General features: G+C 42.3%; 1 protein-coding gene across 1 annotated transcript in view; it reads left to right on the top strand.

The window, feature by feature from the left end:
* The first annotated feature begins 6379 nt into the window (after positions 1–6379).
* The window catches only part of rims1b (regulating synaptic membrane exocytosis 1b), a 177072-nt gene continuing 156509 nt past the window's right edge, over positions 6380–26942 (top strand). Inside the window, exon 1 of the mRNA XM_060898963.1 lies at positions 6380–6543. Coding sequence (XP_060754946.1) covers positions 6380–6543 — 164 coding nt within the window. The remainder of the gene's footprint in view (positions 6544–26942) is intronic.

The raw sequence follows: 26942 nt of genomic DNA, 5'->3' as shown, positions 1-26942 counted from the left end.
ATCATGATGTTTGTTATATATATATATATATATATATATATATATATATATATATATATATATATATATATATATATTTTTTTTTTTTTTTTTAACAGTTAAAGTTCCTAACTGCACAAAGTTTGAGAACCTCTCATCTAATGATCCTGACATTCACTCAAAGACACGCCCTCATTTCTTGTCCATGCACTTCAGGACATGCCTTTTTTGGACAGGGGTTCTGTTGTCTACAATCTCCATCCATCCATTATCCATAACCGCTTATCCTGTGCAGGGTCGCAGGCAAGCTGGAGCCTATCCCAGCTGACTCTGAGCGAGAGGTGGGGTACACCCTGGACAAGTCGCCAGATCATCGCAGGGCTGACACATGGAGACAAGCAACCATTCACACCTACGGTCAATTTAGAGCCACCAATTAGCCTAACCTGCATGTCTTTGGGCTGTGAGGGAAACCGGAGCACCCGGAGGAAACCCACGTAGACACGGGGAAAACATGCAAACTTCACACAGAAAGGTCGCCGTTGGTCACTGGGCTTGAACCCAGAACCCACCACCATGCAACCTTTGGCTACAATCTGCACTTCCAGAAATATGGTGTAGGTCTAAATATTAAGACAATTTTTTTTTGATGGATCTGGCTGTGATGATATTCATCTCATCTCATTATCTCTATCTCCTGTTCTACAGGGTCGCAGGCAAGCTGGAGCCTATCCCAGCTGACTACGGGCGAAAGGCGGGGTACACCCTGGACAAGTCGCCAGGTCATCACAGGGCTGACACATAGACACAGACAACCATTCACACTCACATTCACACCTACGCTCAATTTAGAGCCACCAGTTAACCTAACCTGCATGTCTTTGGACTGTGGGGGAAACCGGAGCACCCGGAGGAAACCCACGCGGACACGGGGAGAACATGCAAACTCCGCACAGAAAGGCCCTCGCCGGCCACGGGGCTCGAACCTGGACCTTCTTGCTGTGAGGCGACAGTGCTAACCACTACACCACCGTGCCGCCCTGTGATGATATTACTGATGTTAATTTTAAAAAAATAATAATTCTGCTTGGGTGGCATAAGTGGTTAGCACGGTCGCCTCACAGCGAGAAGGTTCTGGGTTCGAGCCCAGTAGCCAGCAGAGGCCTTTCTGTGTGGAGGTTGCATGTTCTCTCCGTGTCTATGTAGGTTTCCTCCGGTTTCCCTCCAAAGACATGCGGTTAGGTTAATATGGGACGGCTTTGGGCTGAGGTGCCCTTGAGCGAGGCACCTAACTCCCAAATGCACACACACATACGGTACCCACTGCTCTGGGTATTCACTGCTTCAGATGGGTTAAATGCAGAGAGGAATTTCACAAGTGTGTGATGAATAAAGTTGTGCTTTCTTTCTTAAAAAAAAAAAGGCTGAGGTGTGACGTTGTCGCTGTCCTCGGTGCTGAAACCAATCTTTCCGGTCTCATTAATAGAGGAAAAAAAATGTATAAAATGAATTCACACGTCATATAAATGAACGCGTCTGACACGCCCACATAATCATTATGCTATTTTTATTTCCTGATTTATTTTTGCCTGCTATATCAAATTAATATCTCATTTCTGTGTCTCTTTCCAAGACACGTAATGCTGAACAGTGTCTAGTACAGTGGGTTATTCCGGGGCCGCCTAGCAACAAAAAAATCATTTCAACTGGCTAAAATATGTGTATTGATTGGGTTAAAAATATCTCTCACGTTGCTGAGAGTTCGGCCCGTTTAAGTGATGCCAAAAATAGACTGAGGTGGGCGGGCACGGGCTACTCCGAGTACAACCGTCTTGGAGTGTCGGGCATCGTGACTCTTTTTACTGAATCGACTCTTTCTTTCAAACAAACCCGTTAGGGGATTGAACTGTGAGACTGATTCACAACTCAGGGTTTAAAGCTAAAAGTGTCAACCCCAGTAATCAATGTTCCTGATTTTGTACAGTCACTTGTAACCTGCAAAATAGCATTTTAGACTGAGGAAGTAACTTCTTATTCAGTGCTAGCCTTTAATGGTGAGAGGTATGATTATAATTCCACCTGTCACATTTTTTGTGTGTGTTTGAAAAGTTGGTCATAATATTGCTTTGATTGCATGTAGGCTGTGTGATTTATAATGTAACCAGAGCAATTTACCAAAGAAAGAATATGTCTACATATAACACTGATACAACTTGGTGTATCTTTTACATTTATCTCATCTCATCTCATCTCATCTCATTATCTCTAGCCGCTTTATCCTGTTCTACAGGGTCGCAGGCAAGCTGGAGCCTATCCCAGCTGACTACGGGCAAAAGGCGGGGTACACCCTAGACAAGTCGCCAGGTCATCACAGGGCTGACACATAGACACAGACAACCATTCACACTCACATTCACACCTACGGTCAATTTAGAGTCACCAGTTAACCTAACCTGCATGTCTTTGGACTGTGGGGGAAACCGGAGCACCTGGAGGAAACCCACGCGGACACGGGGAGAACATGCAAACTCCACACAGAAAGGCCCTCGCCGGCCATGGGGCTCAAACCTGGACCTTCTTGCTGTGAGGCGACAGCGCTAACCACTACGCCACCGTGCCACCCTCTTTTATGTATATGGCCTATAATTTTATTGATATTTTATTACTGTGTTTATGTCATACTCACGGGAGATGTTGTAAACATGTCATTAGTCCTAAGTGTGATCACTGGGATAAGACATGCCTCGATGTAAATACAATACAGTAGGTCTGTAGCTGGCTGTTTGAAGTTCACATGAATTTAAATATATATGTCAAGTTTCAATTCAAGTTTATTTGTATAGTGCTTTTAACAATAGACATTGTCGCAAAACAGCTTTACAGAATTTTAGTGACTTGAAATACAAGCTAATTTTATCCCTAATCTATCACCAGTGAGCAAGCCTGTGGCGATGGTGGCACGAAAAGCTCCCTCAGATGACATGAGGAAGAAACCTTGAAAGGAACCAGACTCAAAAGGGAACCCATCCTCATTTGGGTGATAACAGATAGCGTGATTTATAACAGTTTTAACAGTTTTAACATCAGGTCTGTCTCGTTGAAGTTATAAACTCTTCATTGATGGAAACTTGAGCACAAAACTGTTCATGACAACTGCAGTCCTAAAGTTAGCAAGTCAACTGTCGTCCTCAACCATAAAAGCATGACTGTAAGTGTCCAGAGCGTCTTCCAAGTGCGACTTTTGACTGTCCACACTGTAAACCCGAATAAGTTGAGTTTACTTAAAAAAATTGAGGAAAGTGGTTGCCTTAAAAAAAATAAGTAATTATTAATGATTGAATTGAGTACCTTAAACTTACCAGAAGATTGTAAGTTTAAGGTACTCAATTCAATCATTAATAATTACTTATTTTTTTTAAGGCAACCACTTTCCTCAATTTTTTTAAGTAAACTCAACTTATTCGGGTTTACAGTGCATATGGGGCCGTCCTCCACAGGAGCAATGTGATGAGACACACACACATATATATATATATATATATATATATATATATATATATATATATATATATATATACGAGGGTAAGTCAAAAAGTTCTAAGACAGATGTTATAATTTCAAAAGGAATTCAAAAGAATTCAAAAAAGGAATGCAAAGAAGGAATTCTCCGATGGAAACATCACTTGCAGAAGTGTTCAACCTGCGGTTGAAGTGATTACTAGTTCTCTTACTGTGGCTTGTCACTATATACTAAACACAGAGACTGAGAGTGGCACGCGTGTTTGTCATTATAATCCACTGCTGGACAGATGCCTCTACACCATCTCAGCTGCTGTTCTCAGGATATTCTTCCATCTCATCATGGACCTTCAGTGATCACCTTAGAGGCCATGAACGTCAAAATGAAACAGTTGATGTGAAGATATAGAGTCGGCTATCATCTGTTGAAGATGCGGCAATCTAAATATATACGTATATATATCTCATCTCATTATCTCTAGCCGCTTTGCAGGCAAGCTGGAGCCTATCCCAGCTGACAACGGGCAATATGTGTGTGTGTGTGTATATATATATATATATATATAAATAAAATTTAATGTATGTGTATATATATATATATATAATTTAATGTGTGTGTGTGTATATATATATATATATATATAATTTAATGTATGTGTATAAAGTGGCAAAGTTTGCTTGTCTTGAGCAAACTGCCATTTCTCAACGGATTTTCACCAAATTTGGCAAGTAGGTCCGGGGATGACCTGGAATTTTGCGGATATAAACAAAATTCATGTACCGGCCCCAGGGAGGTCCCTGGGGGGCACAACAGACCACCCACCCACCCCATCCCTCAATGCCTTTCACGTTACATTTATCAACACAAACTTTTGACAGATCTTCACTAAACTTGGCACGTAGGTACAGTAGATAGCCACAATTTGGCAGAACTCAGAAATCACATATTTGGGCCCTAGGGGGTCTCCGGTGGGCCCCTGGGTGGTGGATGTTTGGATTTTTGTTTGTCTTGGGTTAACATCACCTTTTCTCAACAGGTCTTCAACAAACTTGACATGGAAGTCTGGGGGCAACCCAGAATTTTGCAAAAACTGGGCAGAGAGAGAGACTTACTTTAAATTGAACAGAAAAAAAATGTTTTATGGGGTAAAAATGCATTCTGTAACTTTGCCTCACTATTGTTTGTTTGCACAACAAATAACCTGAAGTTACATTTTTAAACAAGTAAGTCAAATGCAGCTATAATTTCACACCACTGAGAGATGTGATTTAGAAAGAAAGAAAGAGATATTTAGCACTATTTTTCCGCAAACAGATCCTCAGGAAATTGCTAAATCAGAAAGTCCATCCATCAATTATCTGTAGCCGCTTATCCTGTTCTACAGGGTCGCATGCAAGCTGGAGCCTATCCCAGCTAACTACGGGCGAAAGGCGGGGTACACCCTGGACAAGTCGCCAGGTCATCACAGGGCTGACACATAGACACAGACAACCATTCACACTCACATTCACACCTACGGTCAATTTAGAGTCACCAGTTAACCTAACCTGCATGTCTTTGGACTGTGGGGGAAACCGGAGCACCCGGAGGAAACCCACGCGGACACGGGAAGAACATGCAAACTCCGCACAGAAGGGCCCCCCATAGGTCACTGGGCTCGAACCCAGAACCTTCCTGCTCTGCTGTGAGGCGACAGCGCTAACCACTACACCACCAATCAGAAAGTCTATCTTCTCATCTCATCTCATTATCTCTAGCCGCTTTATTCTTCTACAGGGTCGCAGGCAAGCTGGAGCCTATCCCAGCTGACTACGGGCGAAAGGCGGGGTACACCCTGGACAAGTCGCCAGGTCATCACAGGGCTGACACATAGACACAGACAACCATTCACACCTACGGTCAATTTAGAGTCACCAGTTAACCTAACCTGCATGTCTTTGGACTGTGGGGGAAACCGGAGCACCCGGAGGAAACCCACGCGGACACGGGGAGAACATGCAAACTCCGCACAGAAAGGCCACGGGGCTCGAACCCAGGACCTTCTTGCCGCCCCCGAAAGTCTATCTTTTTAAAATAATAATAATAACAGGTAGATTTGCCCAAGCTTTCGATTCTCACTTGTGAATCAAACAGAGATTCAAAAGAACCGATTCGTTAAAGAATAGTCCATCACTGAGCACTGATGCGCCACCGAGCGCACACACACACACACACACACACCAGGCGCGCCCGTGGATCTATGGGAAAGGGAGAAGGAGTGACAGACGGCTGTCTCCCGTGCGTGTGTGAGAGAGAGAGACTTGTCCATCTCTCTCTCTCTTTCTCTCCCTCTCTCAGGATCAGGTGCGATTCCGGTTCAAAGCGAGCACCACTTTATTTATTTATTTGTTTGTTTGTTTATTGATTGATTGATTGCGCGCGCGGCTCCGCTGTCATTTTTGCTCCAGCTGTTTAGAACTTGTGAAAGGACAGATGCTGAAAGCAAGATAAGGAGGAAACACAGCGAGAGAGAGAGAGAGAGAGAGAGAGCACCTTCACTGCTATCTGTCCATCATCTCAGATACCAGACCGGAGCGTGAAAGCCGGAGTTCCAGCAACCGCGTCGCGTAAAGAAGAAGATGGGCTTCCCGTAACCAGAGGTGGAGGGGAGAGGCGGGGAGACGGGGGGGTTAGGGTTGGGGTGGGGTGGGGGGGGGGTGGAAGAGGAAAAGAGAGCAAGATACAAGATAGAGGTGGGAAGTCGGGAGGAAGGCACCGAACGAACGGAGACAAAAGCTCAATGGTTGGAACCCGCAAGCATGAGACGCTGCATGGGGGCATCGAGCGTGGCCTGAGGCCATACCGCCAGTAGGACACGCACCGGAGGGAGGCGGAAGAATCATGGCCGCCTCGGTAGGGCCCCAGGGTGGCCCGCGGGCCTCCGTTCCGGCTTCTATGCCCGACATACCAGACTTGAGCCATCTCACAGAGGAGGAGAGGAAAATCATCCTGGCGGTGATGGCGCGCCAGAAAGAGGAAGAGGAGAAGGAGCAAGCCATGTTGAAGTAAGGCTGGATTATCTCCTTTCACAATCACACACCCATTCATAAATGTAGTGTCCGACTAGAGGAAAGGAGGTGGTGGTGGTGGTGGTGGGGTTAAGCTTCACGACACAGCAGCATAACTCCTCCCTGCCCTGTACATCCCTCAGTGTGTCCCAGTGATATATGAAGCAGGCTGGAGACAGTGTGCAGCTTGGGCATGTCAGACTCACATTCAGACTCGGTACCGGTGCTAGTGGACAGCTTTTATACACTCAGACTTATAGAAGTGTGTGTGATGGCTGAAGAGTGTTACAGGTGTGAAGGAAATGGGGTGTGACGCACAGAGGCTTCAGGATGAATCATAGGCTCCGTCCTATATCACCAATATACTAGTGTACTGAATAGGACGGTTAAAAACAGTAGGCTATTCCAGATGTGGTCGAAGCCCTGCTTTTAGATACTGCTGAGGATGTGGTAGTGGAGGTCGAAGCCCCTTCTTCTGTATGGCTGACATTAAAGAACTAATATATATATATATATATATATATATATATATATATATATATATATATATATATATATATATATATGCCTATTTAAAAAACAAACAAACAAACAAACAAACATGTTTTCACCGAGCGCGCGCGCGGGGTGTGGTTGCCTACTACTTCAAACGTAAGTGTCGGGCGCGTGGACGTGCGCGCTCCCGTTTAGCCCTGGTTAATATTCACAGCAGCCCAGTTCGCCCCATTTCTTCACCATTTTTAACATGACACTTGATCTTTCTATCTATCTATCTCTTTTAACATAGTCGTGACCGTGACGTTTTCTTTCGTCCTCATTTGCTTGTAGCTTGAAACGGAAGTGACGTTATATGGATGGAGGGAGGGAGGGAGGGGGGGATGATGATTCCATGTTGTGTAATTTTCAGCACCTAATAATGACGCCTTGGTTATGACGAAGGAAATTTCTAACGTCGTCCCAAAGAGGGACTGAGTCATAGCTCATCCTGTATGATGATTTAGTCTTGGCATATATCAGGTGGACATCACATCACTACACAATAAATAAAACCGTAGACAGGAAACATCTGATTGTCTGACCTAATGTGTCTGTCAACAATATAAGGGATACATGGACGTACATTGTGCAAGAGGTACAATGGTTTGTCACCCGGGGCGGTAACCTTTTATTTATTTGTCCCCTTTGGAACCTTTTTGGCCCTAAAAAGATACACATATACCCCTTTTCCACCAAATCAGTTCCAGGGCTGGTTCGGGGCCAGTGCTGGTGCTGGTTCACAACTCGTTCAACTTGCGAGCCAGCTGAGAACCAGTTTGCTTTTCCATAGCTCGCGGTGCTAAAGGAAGCCACGTCATTACGTCGCTGTATACGTCAGTTACGTCGCTACGTTTGCATAAACCTTGGCGCGAATATCGAAGCAAAAACAACAACAACAACAATAATAATAATGGATGACTTTGCGTTTGTACAGCTGCTGCTTCTCGTCACTTAAAAATGGCGATCTTTCGCGGTCTTGTTATTGTTGTTGGTCTTAACAACTCCGCCCCCCTGCTGACGTATGCGATTCTTTCCTCTGGCCCAGCAGAGAGTTGGTGCTAGCCTGGAACCGTTTTTTCTGGCCCCAGAGCCAGTTCTTTGTCCGTGGAAACAGAAAACCCAGTTCCAAACTAAGCACTGGCCCCGAACCAGCCCTGGAACTGCTTTGGTGGAAAAAGGGGTAATAGTTACCTTGAGGTCCAATAATGAGCCCTAAAAGGTGCATTAGTGTAAATTGTACCTTGGGGGACAGAAATAAACTCCTACTGGATCCCTATTTCTGACAGTCTAAGTGTGTTATACAGACTAATACCTGCGATTACAGTAGTATTTTTCAGATTATTACCTGTGACATGGTGAAAGAAGCTCCCAATGAAAGTTTGGCTGAATTATCACAGACTGTACACATGCCGTCAATAACATGGAGTGAAAGAGTCTGATGTCTGAGAAAAGGAAAAGGGATTCAGGATTGATGGAGATTAGCTTTTTTCTTCCTTAACAGGTAATGTCTTTATTTGCTCTGTAATTTTGTTCGAAGCTAGTGAGTAATACACAGTCAGCTGATTTATCTGCGTATAATCCACATCAACGAGAAGATGCGTAGTGAGAGAGTGTAAAGCTGCTCGTGACTAACGGGGTGTGTTGGTGAATTTCAGACACGGTCATGTACAGTCCTGTGCAAAAGTCTTCGGCACATGCAAAGAAATGCTGTAGACCAAAAATGTCTTAAAATAAAGAAATGAAATGTTTTAACACTAAAAAAATTGTCAAAAAAATAGCAGTCAGTCATAATAAATGTAACAAAGTCAATATTTGGTATGAGCCGACACTTTGCTTTAAAAAAGGTACAGTGAGTGCAGTTTGATAAGGAAATGAGCTGTAGGTTTTACTGAGCATCTTACAGAACCAGCCACAGTTCTTCTGGACACTTTGACTGTCACACTCGCTTCTTAATTTTGCACCGAAACCCAGTAGCCTTCATTATGTTTTCTTTTTTAATCTGAAAAGTGCTCTCTTATGTAATATGCTGCTCAGATACAAACTTTTTTTTTCTGTAGCATTTAATTTTGTGCTGGAAAATGAACATCTGGGACTCTAAAATGTTTTTGTCATGTTTTGACTCGATAATGTACAAGTCATAAAATAGAAATCTATAACGAAGTTCGTATGAAAAAAAACGGGGGTGCCAAGACTTTTGCACAGTACTGTATATTGAGTTAGATGACCGTTCAATCATGCATCGTAAAGATAATATTTACCATGTTATAACTGCCATCTTGTTACAACACCTATTATTCTATCCACATTCACTGGATATGAGCAATCGCGTGATCTGATTGGCTGCTCTACTACTAGGATATCAGCTCATATAACGTGAGTAGAGAAAAACAAAATGGTGGAGCGTGTTGCTGAACCAACCGAGGACGAAATAAAAACTTGAAAACAAAACCACAAAAAAAGCAACAAATTATGGACTGAAAGTATTTGGTGGGAAGACCATATCTTTTTTATTTTTCAGTAATTATTATTATCGCATTTTTCACCAATAGCTCCGGTCATTTCGCCAGTTTGGTTACATTCTAAGCGGAAATGATTCTGTTGGACGTTTTGTATAAAGTTTTAATTTAACGAATTTGCAAAAACTAAAACTAAAAATGCTCTGTTTCTTAAAATCCAGTGAATGTGGACAGAATAAAACAGTTATTCAACTCAATCTCGTCGTACATGGCTTATAGCCGACTCGGTGCGTATCAGCTCACGTACGACTCGATTTCATGAAATAACTATTAATTATATTTATTCATCTCCTTTTATTTAAAAAGAAACAGGATTTATATGAAAACAGCATGGACTTCGTAACCAAATGACACAACATTAAGAGATTTTTACCATAGCATCAGGAAATAGTGAGTTGATTATCTGTGGCTGCGAGTCAGTGCGTGATTGGCCCTGGTGTTTGGGTGGGGCAGGGTGGCATTCCGTCTCTTGCCAGATAATATGGAAGAGAGTGCTGTTAGTGCTCTCCTCTATGCATGTTCAGGTCCATAAGAAAGCCTGGTTGAAGGATGGATGTGTTAGCCCTCACCATCCCAGTCTGTAATGTAACACTGGAAAATTAGCAGTGAGAATTGGCAGTGACTAAACTGGGGGATGGAATAAGTAGGCAATGATAAAAGATCACTCTAAGCTAAGTGCTTTAAGAAGAGCTATATACCGTATGTCCTGAATATGGTAGAACCATGTTATGGAGTCTGGTGAAAAGATGCTGACTGAATCCTCACTGACCGGTAATTTACAGGATGTTCCACTGTGGTCAGCGAATCTCTACAGGTTGGTGTTATTCCTCAGCCAATTATCAAGCCTTTAAAAGTTATTGACTTAGTCAGGCAATTAAAATAATTTCCTCCTTTCCAAGTCATTTCCTTTATTGTGATATAAACAGTTAAAGTGATCCTGGAGCATCAGTTTCAACTGTCTATGAGATTTGCTATGTATAAACCTTGGCTTATTCAGGTTTTTTTGTTGTTGTTTTTGTCCATAGTTTAAAGAAGGATGATGGTTAATGGTACGGTGCTCAGCGTAAATGAGTGCACCCCCTTTGAAAAGTAACATTTTAAACAAGATCTCAATGAACACAAACAATTTCCAAAATGTTGACAAGACAAAGTTTAATATAACATCTGTTTAACTTATAACGTGAAAGTAAGGTTAATAATATAACTTAGATTACGCATTTTTTCAGTTTTACTCAAATTAGGGTGGTGCAAAAATGAGTACACCCTACAACAAAAACTCCTACAAGTTGTAGGACAAGTTGGCGACATTTTGCAACATCAATCTTTTTCCATTCTTCAACAATGACCTCTTTCAGTGACTGGATGCTGGATGGAGCGTGATGCTCAACTTGTCTCTTGATGTTGCAAAATGTCGCCAATTTGTTCATTCCATGCCTAGAAGACTTGGTGCTGTCATTAAAAATCATGGAGGCCAGACAAAGTACTAGATGTAGTAGTTTTTGTTGTGGGGTGTACTCATTTTTGCACCACCCTAATTTGAGTAAAACTGAAAAATGTGTAATTTAAGTTTATATTATTAACCTTACTTTCACGTTATAAGTTAAACAGATGTTATATTAAACTTTGTCTTGTCAACATTTTGGAAATTGTTTGTGTTCATTGAGATATTGTTTAAAATGTTACTTTTCAAAGGGGGTGGACTCATTTATGCTGAGCATTGTACCGGTATATAGATTGGTCTATTGGATGTAGGTATTGTGAGTAGATGACCGCGAGTTGGTTGGCCTAGTGGTTAGCATGTCCGCCTGGAGATCGCGAGATCTACTCACGGTCGGCTCATACCAAAGACCGTCATAAAAATGGTACCTACTGCCATCTGGCAAGACACGCTGCAATACAGATGTGAGTGGGGAGTCAAACTCTCGCAGTTACCAGAGGACTAGCCCCCCACTGTAACCCTAGCTATGTAATAGGCGAGAGGCCGAGGGCTACGGAAACAGAGATCGGCGCCAACCTATGCGCTATATGGTGTGGGAAGGACTTTGATTTTTTTTTTACTGTGAGTAGACTAGGAATTTCAGCACAAACCTTTTCATTGGTTTGTTAATGAGAACAGACCGTCTGGCAAAGATAGCTCTATAAGGTCTATGTGTGGTAGCCTTGAACACAGGCTAAAGATTTCTCATTAGCATAGAAAGGGTAAAATCAAAGAACATGTAAAACAACAACCAAGAACAAAACAAAACAAACAAAAAGTCCCAAGAACTTTATGGAGCAAGATTGACCATCATTTAGTACAGAATAGTCTATTTTAATCTCTGGTCTTAAATATATTACTTTGCCTATGAAGGGCTTGTGTTTGGTCCATGACTTACGTGTAACGTGTTAGAAAATGCAAGAAAATGATTTTTTTTTCTGTATAACATGAGCGTGTTCATCATTCTGAAACATTCAACCTAGAAAGCTAGATGAGCTTCTTGAGGTGAAGCCACATACTGTACATTACTAGACATTATTATACATACAGTACACTTTTTCGATGGAATAAAAACGTGTTCTATTCCCTTCTAGCGGGTTTCATTCATTTGGTTTGATAGCATGCAATATTCAGCGATCTCAAAAGTAGCCGGTCACCGGCGGCAAATCGCCGGCTATGGCTTGTTATGCCGCCGGCTATTGTCAGTCGAGTCACAAAATTTAATATTAAATATTTCTGACAGCAAAAAAAGTTGTGAACGTAAATTACATCCACTATGTCATGTATGTCCGTTGCCGCGTCAACTGTGTTTACATCCTCGACATGAATGCAGCCATTACTGCTGCCTGTGTTGCCAGATTGCGCGGTTTCCCGCCCATTTTGGGCGGTTTTAAGTGCATTTTGGCAGGTTTTGAACATATTTTGGGCTGTAAAACGTCAGCAGTATCTGGCAACATATTTTTTTACTTAATACAAGAAATTAATGGATGCCAACGTTTTTGCCAAAATGGTATTTTATTTTCCATTGTTTAGGCAGCTTCAGCATCATACTGTGAGATTCTGTTCAAATTTTTTTTTTTTCTTCTATGAAGCCTGAGCCATTTATTTTATTAGTTTATAATTATTGTTTAATTTAGTCTTCAGGAGAGACTGCCTGCACACAGTACTAGTATTAATAGTTTTTTTTTTTTCTTGCATGAAAGCTGAGGCATTTATATTATATTTTAAGGTAACTTCATGTTGTGCTGTGAGGTTCTCTGCACTTTAACTTTTGAACCAACAGGTGCATTTGGATAAGTAAAGCCTATTTTTCTGCATTTTTGTAGTCCTGGTAATCTTTTATATTGGTAAAGTTGTTTATAGGACCATTTCTCAGTGTCTGTTTTTTTAATCAATAGTTTTTCAGTAATAGCTTAATATTTAACATATCACTCAATTTTAAACAACCCCCGCGCCTCCCCCATAGTCTCCAAAATTTCTGTGGGAAACACTGGTGTGCGTAACAACGCTAATCAAGCTTAAGCTAGACGACCCGCCTCAAATACCCATCCCGGGTAAATGTTATCCCAATTTTAGATGGTTCCAAACCATCCTGCCCCATGAAAAATTCGTACTTGCATCTCTCTCTGTATATATATATATATATATATATATATCCCTGCACGCTTTGCGTGCATTATGTCTGCCGCTGGCAGACATTTTACCATTTTGCACCCTGCTGTAAATTATTTGTACCCTGCTATTCTCCCAAACTTTGAAGCCCCTGAATATTGTTAGCATATCGCATATCCTATGTGTATTATGTCACTCTACCCAATGGAGAATGAGCATTGAAAATGGTTGATGATATTGCATGGTTGTCAAGACAACATGACGTCACATATCGGAGACGTAAAATTTCCGCGCTAACGAGCGATTGTGACAATTTGTAAACAAACATGGCCGCCAGGTTTGCTTCATTAAATACGGAAGATTTTGAGAGAATTTTGAAAGAGAAAGATGCATTGAACACCCGAAAGGAATGTGTATGTATAATAATAATAATAATAATAATAATAATAATAATAATAATATTATTATTGGCTGGCTTTTTTTTCATGGTATATCAGATATATTCCATTAAGCTAGCCGTCTTTGACTCGTTCAATATCATGCTAGCTGAATGGAATATATCTGATATACCACTCGACGCCAGCCAATATTATTTAAATATGTCATTATACCTACCCAGCTGATTAGTCAAGAAAGTCCTGTCTGAATAACGTTTCTTAGCATCTATGGCTGCATCCACATGGAAAAAAAATATATATTTTTTGAAACATAGTTTTACACCTCCGTTTAAAAAAAATTCCCATCTACTCCCATCTCATCTCGTGAAAATCCACTATATGAGCAAAATTTTGTGGACACCTGACCATCACACCCATCTGTGGTTCTTACCCAAGCTGTTGCCACACAACTGTATAGGATGCCTCTGTATGCTGTAGCTTTACAGTTTCCCTTCACTGGAACTAAAAGGCTCAAACCTGTTCTAGCATGACAATGCCCCCGCGCACAAAGCAAGCTCCATGAAGACATGGTTCACCAAGGTAGGTGGAAGAACTCGAGTGTCCGACACAGAGCCCTGACCTCAACTCCACTCAACACCTTTGGGATGAATTGGAATGCCGATTGCACCCCAGGCCTCCTCAGACTTGATCTCACGAACTCTCTTGTGGCTTTAGGGGAAAGCCTTACCAGAAGAGTGGAGGTACATATATCACCAAAGAGGGGACTAAATCTGGAATGGGATGTTCAGAAACATCAGGTGTCCTCATGCCTTTGATCATATAGAGCAGGGGTCATCAAACTACGGCCCACGGGCCGACTCCGGCCCGCCACCCCCCTTTGACCGCCCCCCCCAGCCCCTCTGCCCCCCCACCACTTGAACCGGCCCTATGAGGCAATCCCCAAAAGTGCTCATGGCCTATTTTTTTAAATTGCTTTTTGGCAAACAATAACATGTCTGCATCTTGTATTTTGTTGATTTTATCAATTAAAATTGATATTTAGTTATAAAATGAACTATTCATATTTTCCGAATTTTCGTCATATGCTCGCGATCAAGCAGTGACAGGCAGCGCACGCGCAGAGAACTGTCAGTGTTCAGGACAGCAAAATGGCTAGCGGTAAGGGAAAAGTTGACAGAGTGCAGAGTTTTTAAAGAACAGTGGACCACCGATTATTTTTTCGTTCAGTGTAAGGACCGTGCAGTTTGTCTTGTATGTAAAGAAAGTGTGTCGGTTTTCAAAGAATATAATCTGCGTCATCACTACGAAACCCGCCACAAAGAGTATGCTAGTTTGCGAGGGCAAACAAGAGAAGACAGGATTCGGAGGATGAAATGCGGACTGGCTGCACAACTGAATGTATTCCTTCGCCAAACCCAGATCAACCAGGCTGCTGTCCGAGCTAGCTATAAGGTAGCTCACCTACTAGCTACCCATGGAAAGCCGTTTACTGATGGGGACTTTGTTAAAGTATGCATGCTTGCTGTGGCCGAGGAGGTGTGTCCTGACAAGAAGGTGAGTCTCTCCGCACCTACTATGACCAGGCGAACCGAAGATTTGGGGGACAACGTGTATGACCAGCTGAATGAGAAAGCGTCAGAATTCGAGTTTTTTGCTTTGGCCATGGATGAGAGCAATGACGTGCAGGACACAGCACAACTGCTGTGATCTATTGCTCATATTATTATAATTTCACTGTTTTTTTTAATTTATTTATTTTATAGGCCTATTTATTTGACCTTTATTAAGTGCTGCACAATTATTATTAATATTATTAATAATATCAACAGGCCTACCTACAATTTATAATTTTCCACTCACCTTTGCCAGTGTCAATCACCTCAACTAGGCAGATGTTTCTTATCTTGACAGCTTTGATGTTATTTTTATTAGAAAATAAATAAATGGAATATCTGTGGTATTTCAAATTAAAACAAAGTGTGAAGACTCGATTACTACTTTTGCAAACCACTAGTAAAGATAAACAAATATGTGCCAGGAATCAAGTGTTGATATAGTAGTGTGGATATACTGTAGTAGTGGGGATGGCTGTGCCAGGCTAGTAATCTCTACTACACAATGAGGCCTGCTGGTGGTCATATTTGTCTGGGTCATACAATTCTATGTTATATAGCTGACCCGACCCCGGCCCCCCATCTAGAGCCCTGCATTCCCGCGGGAGTCCCGCGGGACCCGCCGCAAAGCAGTGCGGCGCGGGACAAATTTTGAAAGCTCATTGCGGGTGCGGGCGGGACCGGAAGTGCACATATGCGCACGCGGGCGGGAGCGAGAGTGCACATATGCGGCGTGGGCGGGAGCCGTGATAAGCTGCAGTCCCGCTAACTAAAAACGTGTTTGAAATAAAATTTATAAATTATTAATTTATGTCTATCATATATAATTTGTGCTGGATATTTTATTTGGCATTAATAAAAACATTTTAAGATGCCTAAATTTGCAGAGAGAGTCAGATTGCCAGATTGAGTGAGGAATGGCATCTTAAATTTGCCATTGATCACCCTAACAGGAAATCCTTTGATCACTCTAATGACTCGCCGTTCACACCCAGCCTCCAGTGACCCACACTAACATGATGCCTCAATGACACCTTAGATGAGCTGGTCATCAGAATTATGATTCTGATTCTGATCCAGGAGAGGATAAATATCTCTCGTTCGTTTCTCGATTCTTTTCCTCTTCCGTGTTTGAGATCTCCGATCATGGCAGAAGAGCAGAGCTCCTTTACTGAATCTCACAGTGCTTCAAAAGTAATTATTATTATTATTATTAGTGCTGTAAAAAATGTCGCGTTATTATCGCGTTAACTTGACTCAATTTTAACGGCGATAATTTTTTTTATCGCGAGATTAATGCTCTGTGACATGATGTAGGTTTTTCATAAGCTTTTGAAACTAGTAGAGATGGGATTTATGGCTCTTTGATGGGATCCGCATCTTTGTGATCCGTTCTTTGAAAAGAGCCGTTCAAAAGACTGGCTCATTTGGCTCTTTTTAAATATTTATTCAGTTTTAAGAAGACAGCGTCTGTAAACTCAATGCTATCCCAGAAATCCTTCCTGTAATATGCAAATTTGGCCGCCTCTGATTGGACAGCGCGACGCATCAACAGGCAGAAAAAGTGTAAAAGTACGAAATGTGTTAAGTGAGCTGAAACAGTAAAGATCAGATTCAATGCAATATTTATCAACGAACAACTTAAAGTTAATATAATAGTGTACTTTATATTATAATCAAGCATGTCAAGCCTACCGTCACTGTGTAACCTACAGTGTCTCTCTGATAGAGCTGTAGACTAACTCAAGCAGTACATCACTTCACTGAGTGAAGTGGAAGAAGAGTGAAGTTCACTCCTCTTGCTAGCTCTACTTTGCAATAATAATAATAAAAACCCTTGGTACAAAGCAAGTCTATTCACTTTTTTATGCTGATTAGAGAATTATAATGGTTTCTCATGTGATAAAAATGTGCGATTCGTGATTAAATATTTTAATCGCTTGACAGCACTAATTATTATTATTATTATTATTAGAGACACTACATGCTGAATTCAGAAACAAGGTAAATAATAATAAACGTGAACGTGAGCTGTAGATATTTATGCTCAAATCCACTCAAAGTAGGGGGCGGGGCACCATCACGCTGTGTCAAGACAAGAACTTTCGTGAGAAATAACGCGAACATCTGCATCATGCGGGATTTGCGGGCGGGAGCGGGACAAAATATGGCAGGCAGGAGCGGGACTGAAAATCATAATTTTTTTGTGGGCGCAGGTGGGAGCGGGACTGAAAATCATAATTCTTTGCGGGCGCGGACGGGAGCGGGACTGAAAAATCCGACCCGCGCAGACCTCTACCCCCATCACAGTCAGGAACGACAATGTGGCCCCCAGAGAAAAAAGTTTGGTGACCCCTGATATAGAGTATGTCTATCCACGTAGAAACGCAAAGGCGAGGCAAGAACCCAGTGAACATGTAGAGATGGTCTATATCCAAAACTTTATACTGCCTGGTCATGCTCCAGTAATTAAGATATAAAAATAATACACCATTACTCTCGAGTTCCGAATAACCGTGCATGCACGGCTATTTATTTTTGCGAAAAATTCCCGCCTGCACGGTCTTATTCGGGCCTACACGCTTATTCTATTTGTCAATACAAGCACGTGTGAGGGTGGCACGGTGGTGTAGTGGTTAGCGCTGTCGCCTCACAGCAAGAAGGTCCTGGGTTCGAGCCCCGGGGCCGGCGAGGGCCTTTCTGTGCGGAGTTTGCATGTTCTCCCCGTGTCCGCGTGGGTTTCCTCCGGGTGCTCCGGTTTCCCCCACAGTCCAAAGACATGCAGGTTAGGTTAACTGGTGACTCTAAATTGACCGTAGGTGTGAATGTGAGTGTGAATGGTTGTCTGTGTCTATGTGTCAGCCCTGTGATGACCTGGCGACTTGTCCAGGGTGTACCCCGCCTTTCGCCCGTAGTCAGCTGGGATAGGCTCCAGCTTGCCTGCGACCCTGTAGAAGGATAAAGCGGCTACAGATAATGTGATGTGTGATGTGTGAAGCACGTGTGACGAATGAGCGAAAATAACGCCTGAACACAGACGACTCACTACGCACATGCGCAGACACAACGAAGCACCGCCGATGCACCAACAACACTGCCGGTGGTAAACAACGGTATCTATGATCGTTAATATCTCAGAAATTCTCCTAGATTATAAAGTTATAAATATGCAATTAAAAAAACCCCTCAAATTTCAAGATTAGGAAATCCATGCTGGAGTGCAGTGACAACAATTAATCAACTATACATGTAAACTTTCTAGTTTTAAGTATTTTATGCTAGCAACATTCTCAAACGGCATGATGTGTGCCGACTAAAAACAGTGTGTATGTCCATTGGCTATGTACATATATTTTGTAGTGCATATCTGCACACACAATAGTCCCAATCAGTGATGTACGGGGGATCCGGAGACAATTTTTTGACATGGTCATGTCAAAAAATTTTCTCCAAATCCCCCGTACATCACTGATTGGGACTAAACACAGAAGTGAAGTAATAAAGCATTAAGATATAGCCTTTTTCCTTAAGTCATATTGTATTAATTGGAATTAAGAGGCGTTTGTATCTATTAGCTGATCATCCCTTCATATTCTAATTGTGATATTGTTGAAGAATCGGATGAAGACTTAACGGTTCATGCTCTTTCACCTGCTGGATTCAAATGGTGCAATAAAGTCTTCCTCTGCCTCTGTAATAGAATTTTGACATTTTTAAATTAGAATTTTGATGTTTTAAGACCTTAAATAAAGGTAAATTAAAGCAATTTGCATACTTGAGTTTCTCAAGCAAAAGTACTCTACTAGTATCCAGATATTCTTTTTGTTTTAGATAAAAAGAACACGAACAAGAAATTTTGACAGCCATGATATGATTTGTCTGTTTACTGAATTGATATTTGGTCTCCAAGATCTGTTCAGCATAATTTTCTAGACTACAAGTGTGCTTATCGCTTATTATATTTGTCCTAATGTGCCATCCTATACCCTTATTCCCAACTGCACTATTATTCGAAACTCGAGAATTTTCCAGCCTGCATGCTTATTTCCACCCTACACTCTTATTAATTTTTGCCCATTTTGCCGCCCTACACTCTTATTCCCAACTGCGCTATTATTCGGAACTCGAGAGTATATTATCATAGGTGGCCTATTTTGACATATGGTGATATGGGTTTTTCACTGTAGGCCAGTTCTTTTGAATTGATTTGGTTTGTTTGTTTGTTTGTTTGTTTTCCTTATAATAGAGCACATGTGCTAAGAGATCCTATTAGACCCTTTGTCATATTATTTTGACATTATACGAGCTTGAGGCAATGGGAAAAGTACAAGAGCGAAACAGTCAGTCAGCTTAGCAGTTGACACACAGTACTGCATTTTGAGATGCAGTCAAACATTGCTAATGCAGCATTCACTGACTCAAATGATGTCACACTACCTGGCTAGGCTTTTCATTGCTAGCTGAGTTATAACGGGTTGAAATACCCCAATCCAGTTCCAGGTTGAAGATTAATTAGCGCTTCAGTGCTGAAAGTAATACCAGCCATCCTGAGTAGAGACGGACCCCACGGGTTGAGGCCTACAGCAAGTAAAGTGATCTGAGGCCCATAAACGCTCTGTATGTTCACAAACGCACATCATGGGTATATACAGGTGAACACACACACACACACTTACACACAGGCTATGTATGGTATGATATGATTGCTGTTATCCATGTCCACAAGACAGAACTCAACCAGCAACACAACTGACAGGAAGCAGCGTCTCTGATGCTGACATGCTCCTCGTTGCCAGGGGTAATCATGTGACGCCATGGAAACAGAGGACCAGGGAATGCTCAGAACACTTTGAATCTTTCTTTCGCTCCTGAAACTGTAGCTGGTATGTTTGAAGTGCGGACTTGACACATAGAAATGTAATCCTGGTGATTCTGAGGAAAAATTTACTCTTCCTAACCCGACCCTGAGCTCTGTCTGTCGCACCCCAGTTCTTACCATCGCTGCATTCCAGCAGCTTTTAACCACAAACCCGCCTTTCAAACACTACGTTCACACTGCAGGCTGAAGTGACTCAAATCCGATTTTTTCGCCCATATGTGACCTGTATCCGATCTTTTATTGACAATATGAACGACACAGATCCGATTTTTTCAAATCCGACCCAGGCCATTTGGATATGTGGTCCTAATTCCGATTCCTATCCGATCTTTTCATATGCGACTTCAGTTTGAACCGCCAGGTCGCATTCATCCGACTTACACGTCATCAGCAAGCCACAAACGTCACTATTCTGCGCTGAAGTAGGCGGCGGGTCTCTCAAAAAAAACATCTACATCCCACCATTCCTGGCTGCGACTCCGCACCCACACGTTCCTTTGAACGGAGGTTGCAGTCACTACCCCGCAGAACGCCTGAGCCAAAACCCTTGCCCTCTTCCTTCTCAACCTCCTCCTTAACATCAGGCTATTGTGCATGTTCTGGCTCCGTCGCAACAACAACTGCATCATCGCCAGGTACTCCATGCTGGCTACTGTCATACACAGGAAACTTTAGGTTACTTCCGTAAACACTGGCCATGCTCACTGCGTGTGACGTCGTCGTATCCTGCAATGCGCATGCGGAACACTTTTAGGTGGCTTTTCGTTCATACTGAGGATCACATACAAGTCGCATATATTTGTTAATGTGAACGACCTCACAAAAAAATCGGATTTCACAAAAAAATTGGAATTGAGCATTAAGCCTTGCAGTGTGAACGTAGTGAAACAACCACGACGATTCTGCTCAGTTCGAAGTTCTTTGCAGTGGATGAGATATCTTATCAAGCTAGGCTAGTTAGGAAAGGAAAACATCACGTTATCATTTCTTGTTAATGTTTTTTTTTTTCCCTTTTGAAATGTGGAAGGTTTCATGGCTTCTTGGAGAAAAATGGTGGTTTTTAAATTATGAATTGGAGCTGGAAATGGCTCAGATTTGGAAGCCTATTCTGAAAAAAAAATATATATATATATATATATAATCAGCTCCTTCACCAGCTTCTGTTGATGTTCCAAATGTCTTTCCTCTCATTTAGTGGGTGTGCAACCATATGTGTGGTTTTGTGTTTGTGTGGTCTTTGTTTAGTGATGGGAACATTTACAGCTGGAGTTCTTTGGTAAACATGGCACTGATGTAGCAAGTTAATTATTATACCTGTACTTTCCTGTTACATTACTGGCATACGTTCATCTCATCTCATCTCATCTCATTATCTCTAGCCGCTTTATCCTTCTACAGGGTCGCAGGCAAGCTGGAGCCTATCCCGGCTGACTACGGGCGAAAGGCGGGGTACACCCTGGACAAGTCGCCAGGTCATCACAGGGCTGACACATAGACACAGACAACCATTCACACTCACATTCACACCTACGGTCAATTTAGAGTCACCAGTTAACCTAACCTGCATGTCTTTGGACTGTGGGGGAAACCGGAGCACCCGGAGGAAACCCATGCGGACACGGGGAGAACATGCAAACTCCGCACAGAAAGGCCCTCGCCGGCCACGGGGCTCGAACCCAGACCTTCTTGCTGTGAGGCGACAGCGCTAACCACTACACCACCGTGCCACCTGCATACGTTCATATTGTTCATATTTCTGAACCAATAATAATGCAAAGGTTTACACCTACCATGGCTTCTGGGCAATAAAAAAGATGATGTACACTACTGTGCAAAAGTCTTAGGCACCCTATATATTTTTTTCATGCAACCTTTGTTATAGATTTCTATTTTATGACAGTGGTGTAGTGGTTAGCACTGTCGCCTCACAGCAAGAAGGTTCTGGGTTCAAGCCCGGCAGCCAACGAGAGCCTTTCTGTGTGGAGTTTGCATGTTCTTCCTGTGTCCGGGTGCTCCGGTTTCCCCTACAGTCCAAAGACATCCAGGTTAGGCTAATCGGTGGCTCTAAATTGACCGTAGGTGTGAATGTGAAGGTGTGTGAATGGTTGTTTGTCTCTATGTGTCAGCCCTGTGATGACCTGGCGACTTGTCCAGGGTGTACCCCGCCTCTCGCCCATAGTCAGCTGGGATAGGCTTCAGCTCACCCGTGACCCTGCACAGGATAAGTGGCTACAGATAATGGATGGACTGATGGATGGACTTCTACATTATCGAGTCAAAACATTACAAAAACATTTTAGAATCCAAACATTCGTTTTCCAGCACAAAATTAAATGTTACAGGAAAAAAAATGTTTGCATCTGAACAGCATATTCCAAAAGAGAGCATTTTTCCAATTAAAAAAGAGAACATAATGAAGGCTGCTGGGTTTCGGTGCAAAATGAAGATGCGAGTGTGACCGTCAAAGTGTCCAGAAGAACTGTGGCTGGTTCTGTAAGACGCTCAGTAAAACCTGCAGCTCATTTCCTTATCAAACTGCACCTCACTGTACCTCAGACTACTATTTTTTTTAAAGCAAAGTGTCGTCTCACGCCAAATATCGACTTTGTTTCATTTATTACGGCTTACTGATTACCATTTATAGTATTTTTTTAATGTTGAAACATTTCATTTCATTATTTTTAAGCCATTTTTGGTCGACAGTATTTCGTTACATGTGCCTAAGACTTTTGCACAGTACTGTATATCTATTGTATAATTTATCGACAAAGAAAACTAATACCAACAAGTTAAACATGAAATGATGGTGTAATGAAGACAACAATCCTTGTCTTCAGGAGAAGGAGGAAAGGGGAAGACATAGAGAAGGAGAAGTCATGGCCTAATAGTTAGAGAAGCAGCTTGGGACCAAAAGGTTGCTGGTTTGATTCCCTGGACCAGCAGGAATGGCCGAAGTGCCCTTGAGCAAGGCACCTAACCCTCAACTGCTCCCCAGGCTACTCTGGGTATGTTGTATGTTGTTCTGGATAAGAGCGTCTGCATGTAATGTAATGTAACAATCCAAGTTATGTCAAAATTGACAGAAGAAAAACAGGCCAAGCAATCTACCAGAGTTAGAACAGCTCATCTCATCTCATTATCTCTAGCCGCTTTATCCTTCTACAGGGTCGCAGGCAAGCCGGAGCCTATCCCAGCTGACTACGGGCGAAAGGCGGGGTACACCCTGGACAAGTCGCCAGGTCATCACAGGGCTGACACATAGACACAGACAACCATTCACACTCACATTCACACCTACGGTCAATTTAGAGTCACCAGTTAACCTAACCTGCATGTCTTTGGACTGTGGGGGAAACCGGAGCACCCGGAGGAAACCCACGCGGACACGGGGAGAACATGCAAACTCCACACAGAAAGGCCCTCGCTGGCCACGGGGCTCGAACCCAGAACCTTCTTGCTGTGAGGCGACAGCGCTAACCACTACACCACCGTGCCGCCCAGAGTTAGAACAGCTATGACAGGAAAAATGTACATAATGGAGGGGCCAAGGCTCCAAAAGTGGCTCAGAAGAGGAGTCTGGAGAAAGTCGTAACATTATAAAGGCAAAGGGTGGGCATATAAAATATATACAGTGTATGAGTTATATATACTGGACATATACAAAGGACTGTGGCTGGTAGCCAGTCAAGTACTTGAAAACATGAAAGTTTAATGGTGAGGCATTCTGTGTGTGTGTGTGTGTGTGTGTGTGTGTGTGTGTGTGTGTGTGTGTGTGTGTGTGTGTGTGTGTGTGTGTGTGTTCAGTCAAGGAAATATCTGGCTTGTTCTTCCATAGTTATAGGTTGCTCAGTGGAGCAGAAATTTCCATCACATGCAGGAAACTTTTAAAAATGTTTATTATATGGCACAAGCTACTTCTGGTAAAATTATGCACTCTGATTGGCTCCTTGGCAGGCAGAATTTTCCCATCATGGACAGGGCAGCACCGTGGTGTAGTGGTTAGCGCTGTCACCTCACAGCAAGAAGGTCCGGGTTCGAGCCCCGTGGCCGGCGAGGGCCTTTCTGTGTGGAGTTTGCATGTTCTCCCCGTGTCCGCATGGGTTTCCTCCGGGTGCTCCGGTTTCCCCCACAGTCCAAAGACATGCAGGTTAGGCTAACTGGTGACTCTAAATTGACCGTAGGTGTGAGTGTGAATGGTTGTCTGTGTCTATGTGTCAGCCCTGTGATGACCTGGCGACTTGTCCAGGGTGTACCCCGCCTTTCGCCCGTAGTCAGCTGGGATAGGCTCCAGCTCGCCCGCGACCCTGTAGAACAGGATAAAGCGGCTAGAGATAATGAGATGAGATGCCCGTGGACTTTCTTTCCAAGGCGCCGGCTTTCAATGTTGCAGAAAACAAACAAAAACAAAATGACAAAAAAAAAAGATTAATTGGAAATTCATCAAAACAGAATCAAAAACGTCCAAAACACCAAAGACAAATGAGAGTTGCTGAGTTATTCAAGAAATGAACCATGAAGAGCATTCAGAAACTGCTAACCGCTAACAGAAATTCAGTTTTGAAACCACTAACCGTTTATTCTGCATGTGTGACTCAACCAAGTTACAAGTATGACGTGACTGAAAGTAGCGTCACGCCTCATTATAATGCCTGTCTATTTTAATTTTAGAAATAAAAAAGCCATATAATAAACTCCTTATTAACCTCGCTGGCTCTGTCTTTACGGGAAAATATCAGAACTCTGTCTTTTTGTACGGACCATCAAGACCTTGGTCTGATATTGTCACGTAAAGACCGAGCCAGCGAGGTTAATAAGGAGTTTATTATATGGCTTTTTTTTAGTTCTAAGATTAAAATAGACAGGCATTATAATGCCTTTGTATAACTGTTCCAAAATCAACTGCATAGAAAGTCTATTTTCTGTATTATGTAAAATTTCAGTCATAAAAAATAATATTTTTTATCCGTCCCAATGTTCTTGTCAACTCTGTTAACTCTGTTATGAAACCGCATAAAATCCACAAAGGCTTTTAATAAGACGCATGACACCTGCACCGAGAGACGTCACTTCCTCTGGCGGGGAACTTCAGAAAGGCAGCGAGGTATGTTATGTTTCTTCTCTCGTTAATTTGAACAAAATGTTGAGGATTTTACACCAATGGTAGATTAATTATCCGTCAACTCTGTTATTGTGATACTGGAATAATGGAGTGAATCTATTGCTCATTAAAAAAAAACAACAACAATAATATGATTAAAATCCATAAAAATTCTGTTTTTATACACACCATGCGGTAGCTAGTTTGAGGTTAGTGTGTGGAGTTAAGACACAAAATGGTGGGAAATGGCAACTCTGTTATCATCGATTCTGTTAATGGGTTGCCCGGTTTGACGATAACAGAGTTGACGATGACTGACAGAGTCAACACTTGAAATGTACCCGCAATTATAGAATGGGCCACATACAGCATGAGAAAGTGCAAATATTGAGGTTAGAAAGAATCACCATCAGTATGAGAAGACTGTAGACCTGAGAGAAAAAAAAGAAAGAAAGAAGATTCAGGAAAGTGTTTTGGCAATGCTAACCCTGTACCAATTTGAAGGCAGCAAACTTGTTATAAATGATGAGAGAGAGAGAGAGAGAGAGAGAGAGAGAGTGTAAGCAAGAAAACAGAGAATGGGTAGACCTTGAGTCCATTACAAAAAGTACTTTATTCTATAAATACTTGAACAGCAAGCAAGCAAGCACAACAATTTCTGAGCTTTAGTTCAAGAATATAGCGAAATTGCACTTGTTATATTTGACAGGTTTAATGAGATTTGCACAGGAATTAATATTTTAAATCCAGTCGTATTTATAAAGCAGAGGTGGACAGTAACGAAGTACATTTACTTGAGTACTGTACTTAAAGGAGATACGCAGAACCTTTATTTTTAAATACGTTTCTGAGTGGATAGTATCTCCATCCTTGACTCTTGTATGCTGCATAAATGGGAATTAAAAATATATATTTTTGAGAGTTAAAATCGACCGCAAAGTTGGCATTTGCGCTGCCCCGCTGAGCCAGCCAGCCCTGAGTGCGTGACGTCACAGCGGTAACCGGTTTTAAGGCCGAGGCCTTTGACAGCTATAGACCAAAGTCGTATAAATAAAAATTTATGGTGAAAGTAAGAAATCCCGTTACCGACTTGCTCAACTAAGACTGATTTGACTTCATTGATTGTGGGTTGACTCTCATTAAAACAGGATAGGGTGTTATAACTTATGCAACATACATGTACATGCATGCATTTTCACTGATAAAACGTAAAAGGCTCATTAAATAATCAGATGAACTGAGACAATCACATTCTGAAGCAAATTAAATAATCTTATACCCGTAACTTAAACACACAATACAGGTTACATGTATTAATCTAAATGCAGGTAAACGACGTGTTGTTTTATACCCAAATCAGAGTCGCAGCTTACCCGTCTGTGTTCTCGCTTCTTGAAGGCTGATCTTGTGGCCGATTGTTTTGAAGCAATCTGACTTTCAGTTGTTTGTTCAGTTCTCCGTTCGTTCGCTTCTTCCACGCAAAGGCGAGATGGCAGTAATATCCAGCAGAGAAATCAGACGGCTGGTCCACTCATTCTCCATTTTCTCCATACTGAGTACTCCGCCATTACTGCTCAGCTCAGGCAATTACTAAAACCCAGGACGGGACGGGACAGGACAGGATGTCACCAGTTTTAGCAACAACCGCAGGGTGGTCACTGCCCAAGCGATAATATGTCACGTCCCGTTCCGTCCCGGGTTTTACCAACAACCCTCAGCTCACACTCCGGGAGAACTGGTGCAACTGAACTTGCTTTCCTTGTTTT

Source organism: Neoarius graeffei, chromosome 18, assembly GCF_027579695.1.
Source record: "Neoarius graeffei isolate fNeoGra1 chromosome 18, fNeoGra1.pri, whole genome shotgun sequence".
Classification (NCBI taxonomy): Eukaryota; Metazoa; Chordata; class Actinopteri; order Siluriformes; family Ariidae; genus Neoarius; species Neoarius graeffei.
The sequence above is the reverse complement of the archived record's forward strand: the minus strand, read 5'-3'. Positions and strand labels throughout refer to the sequence as shown.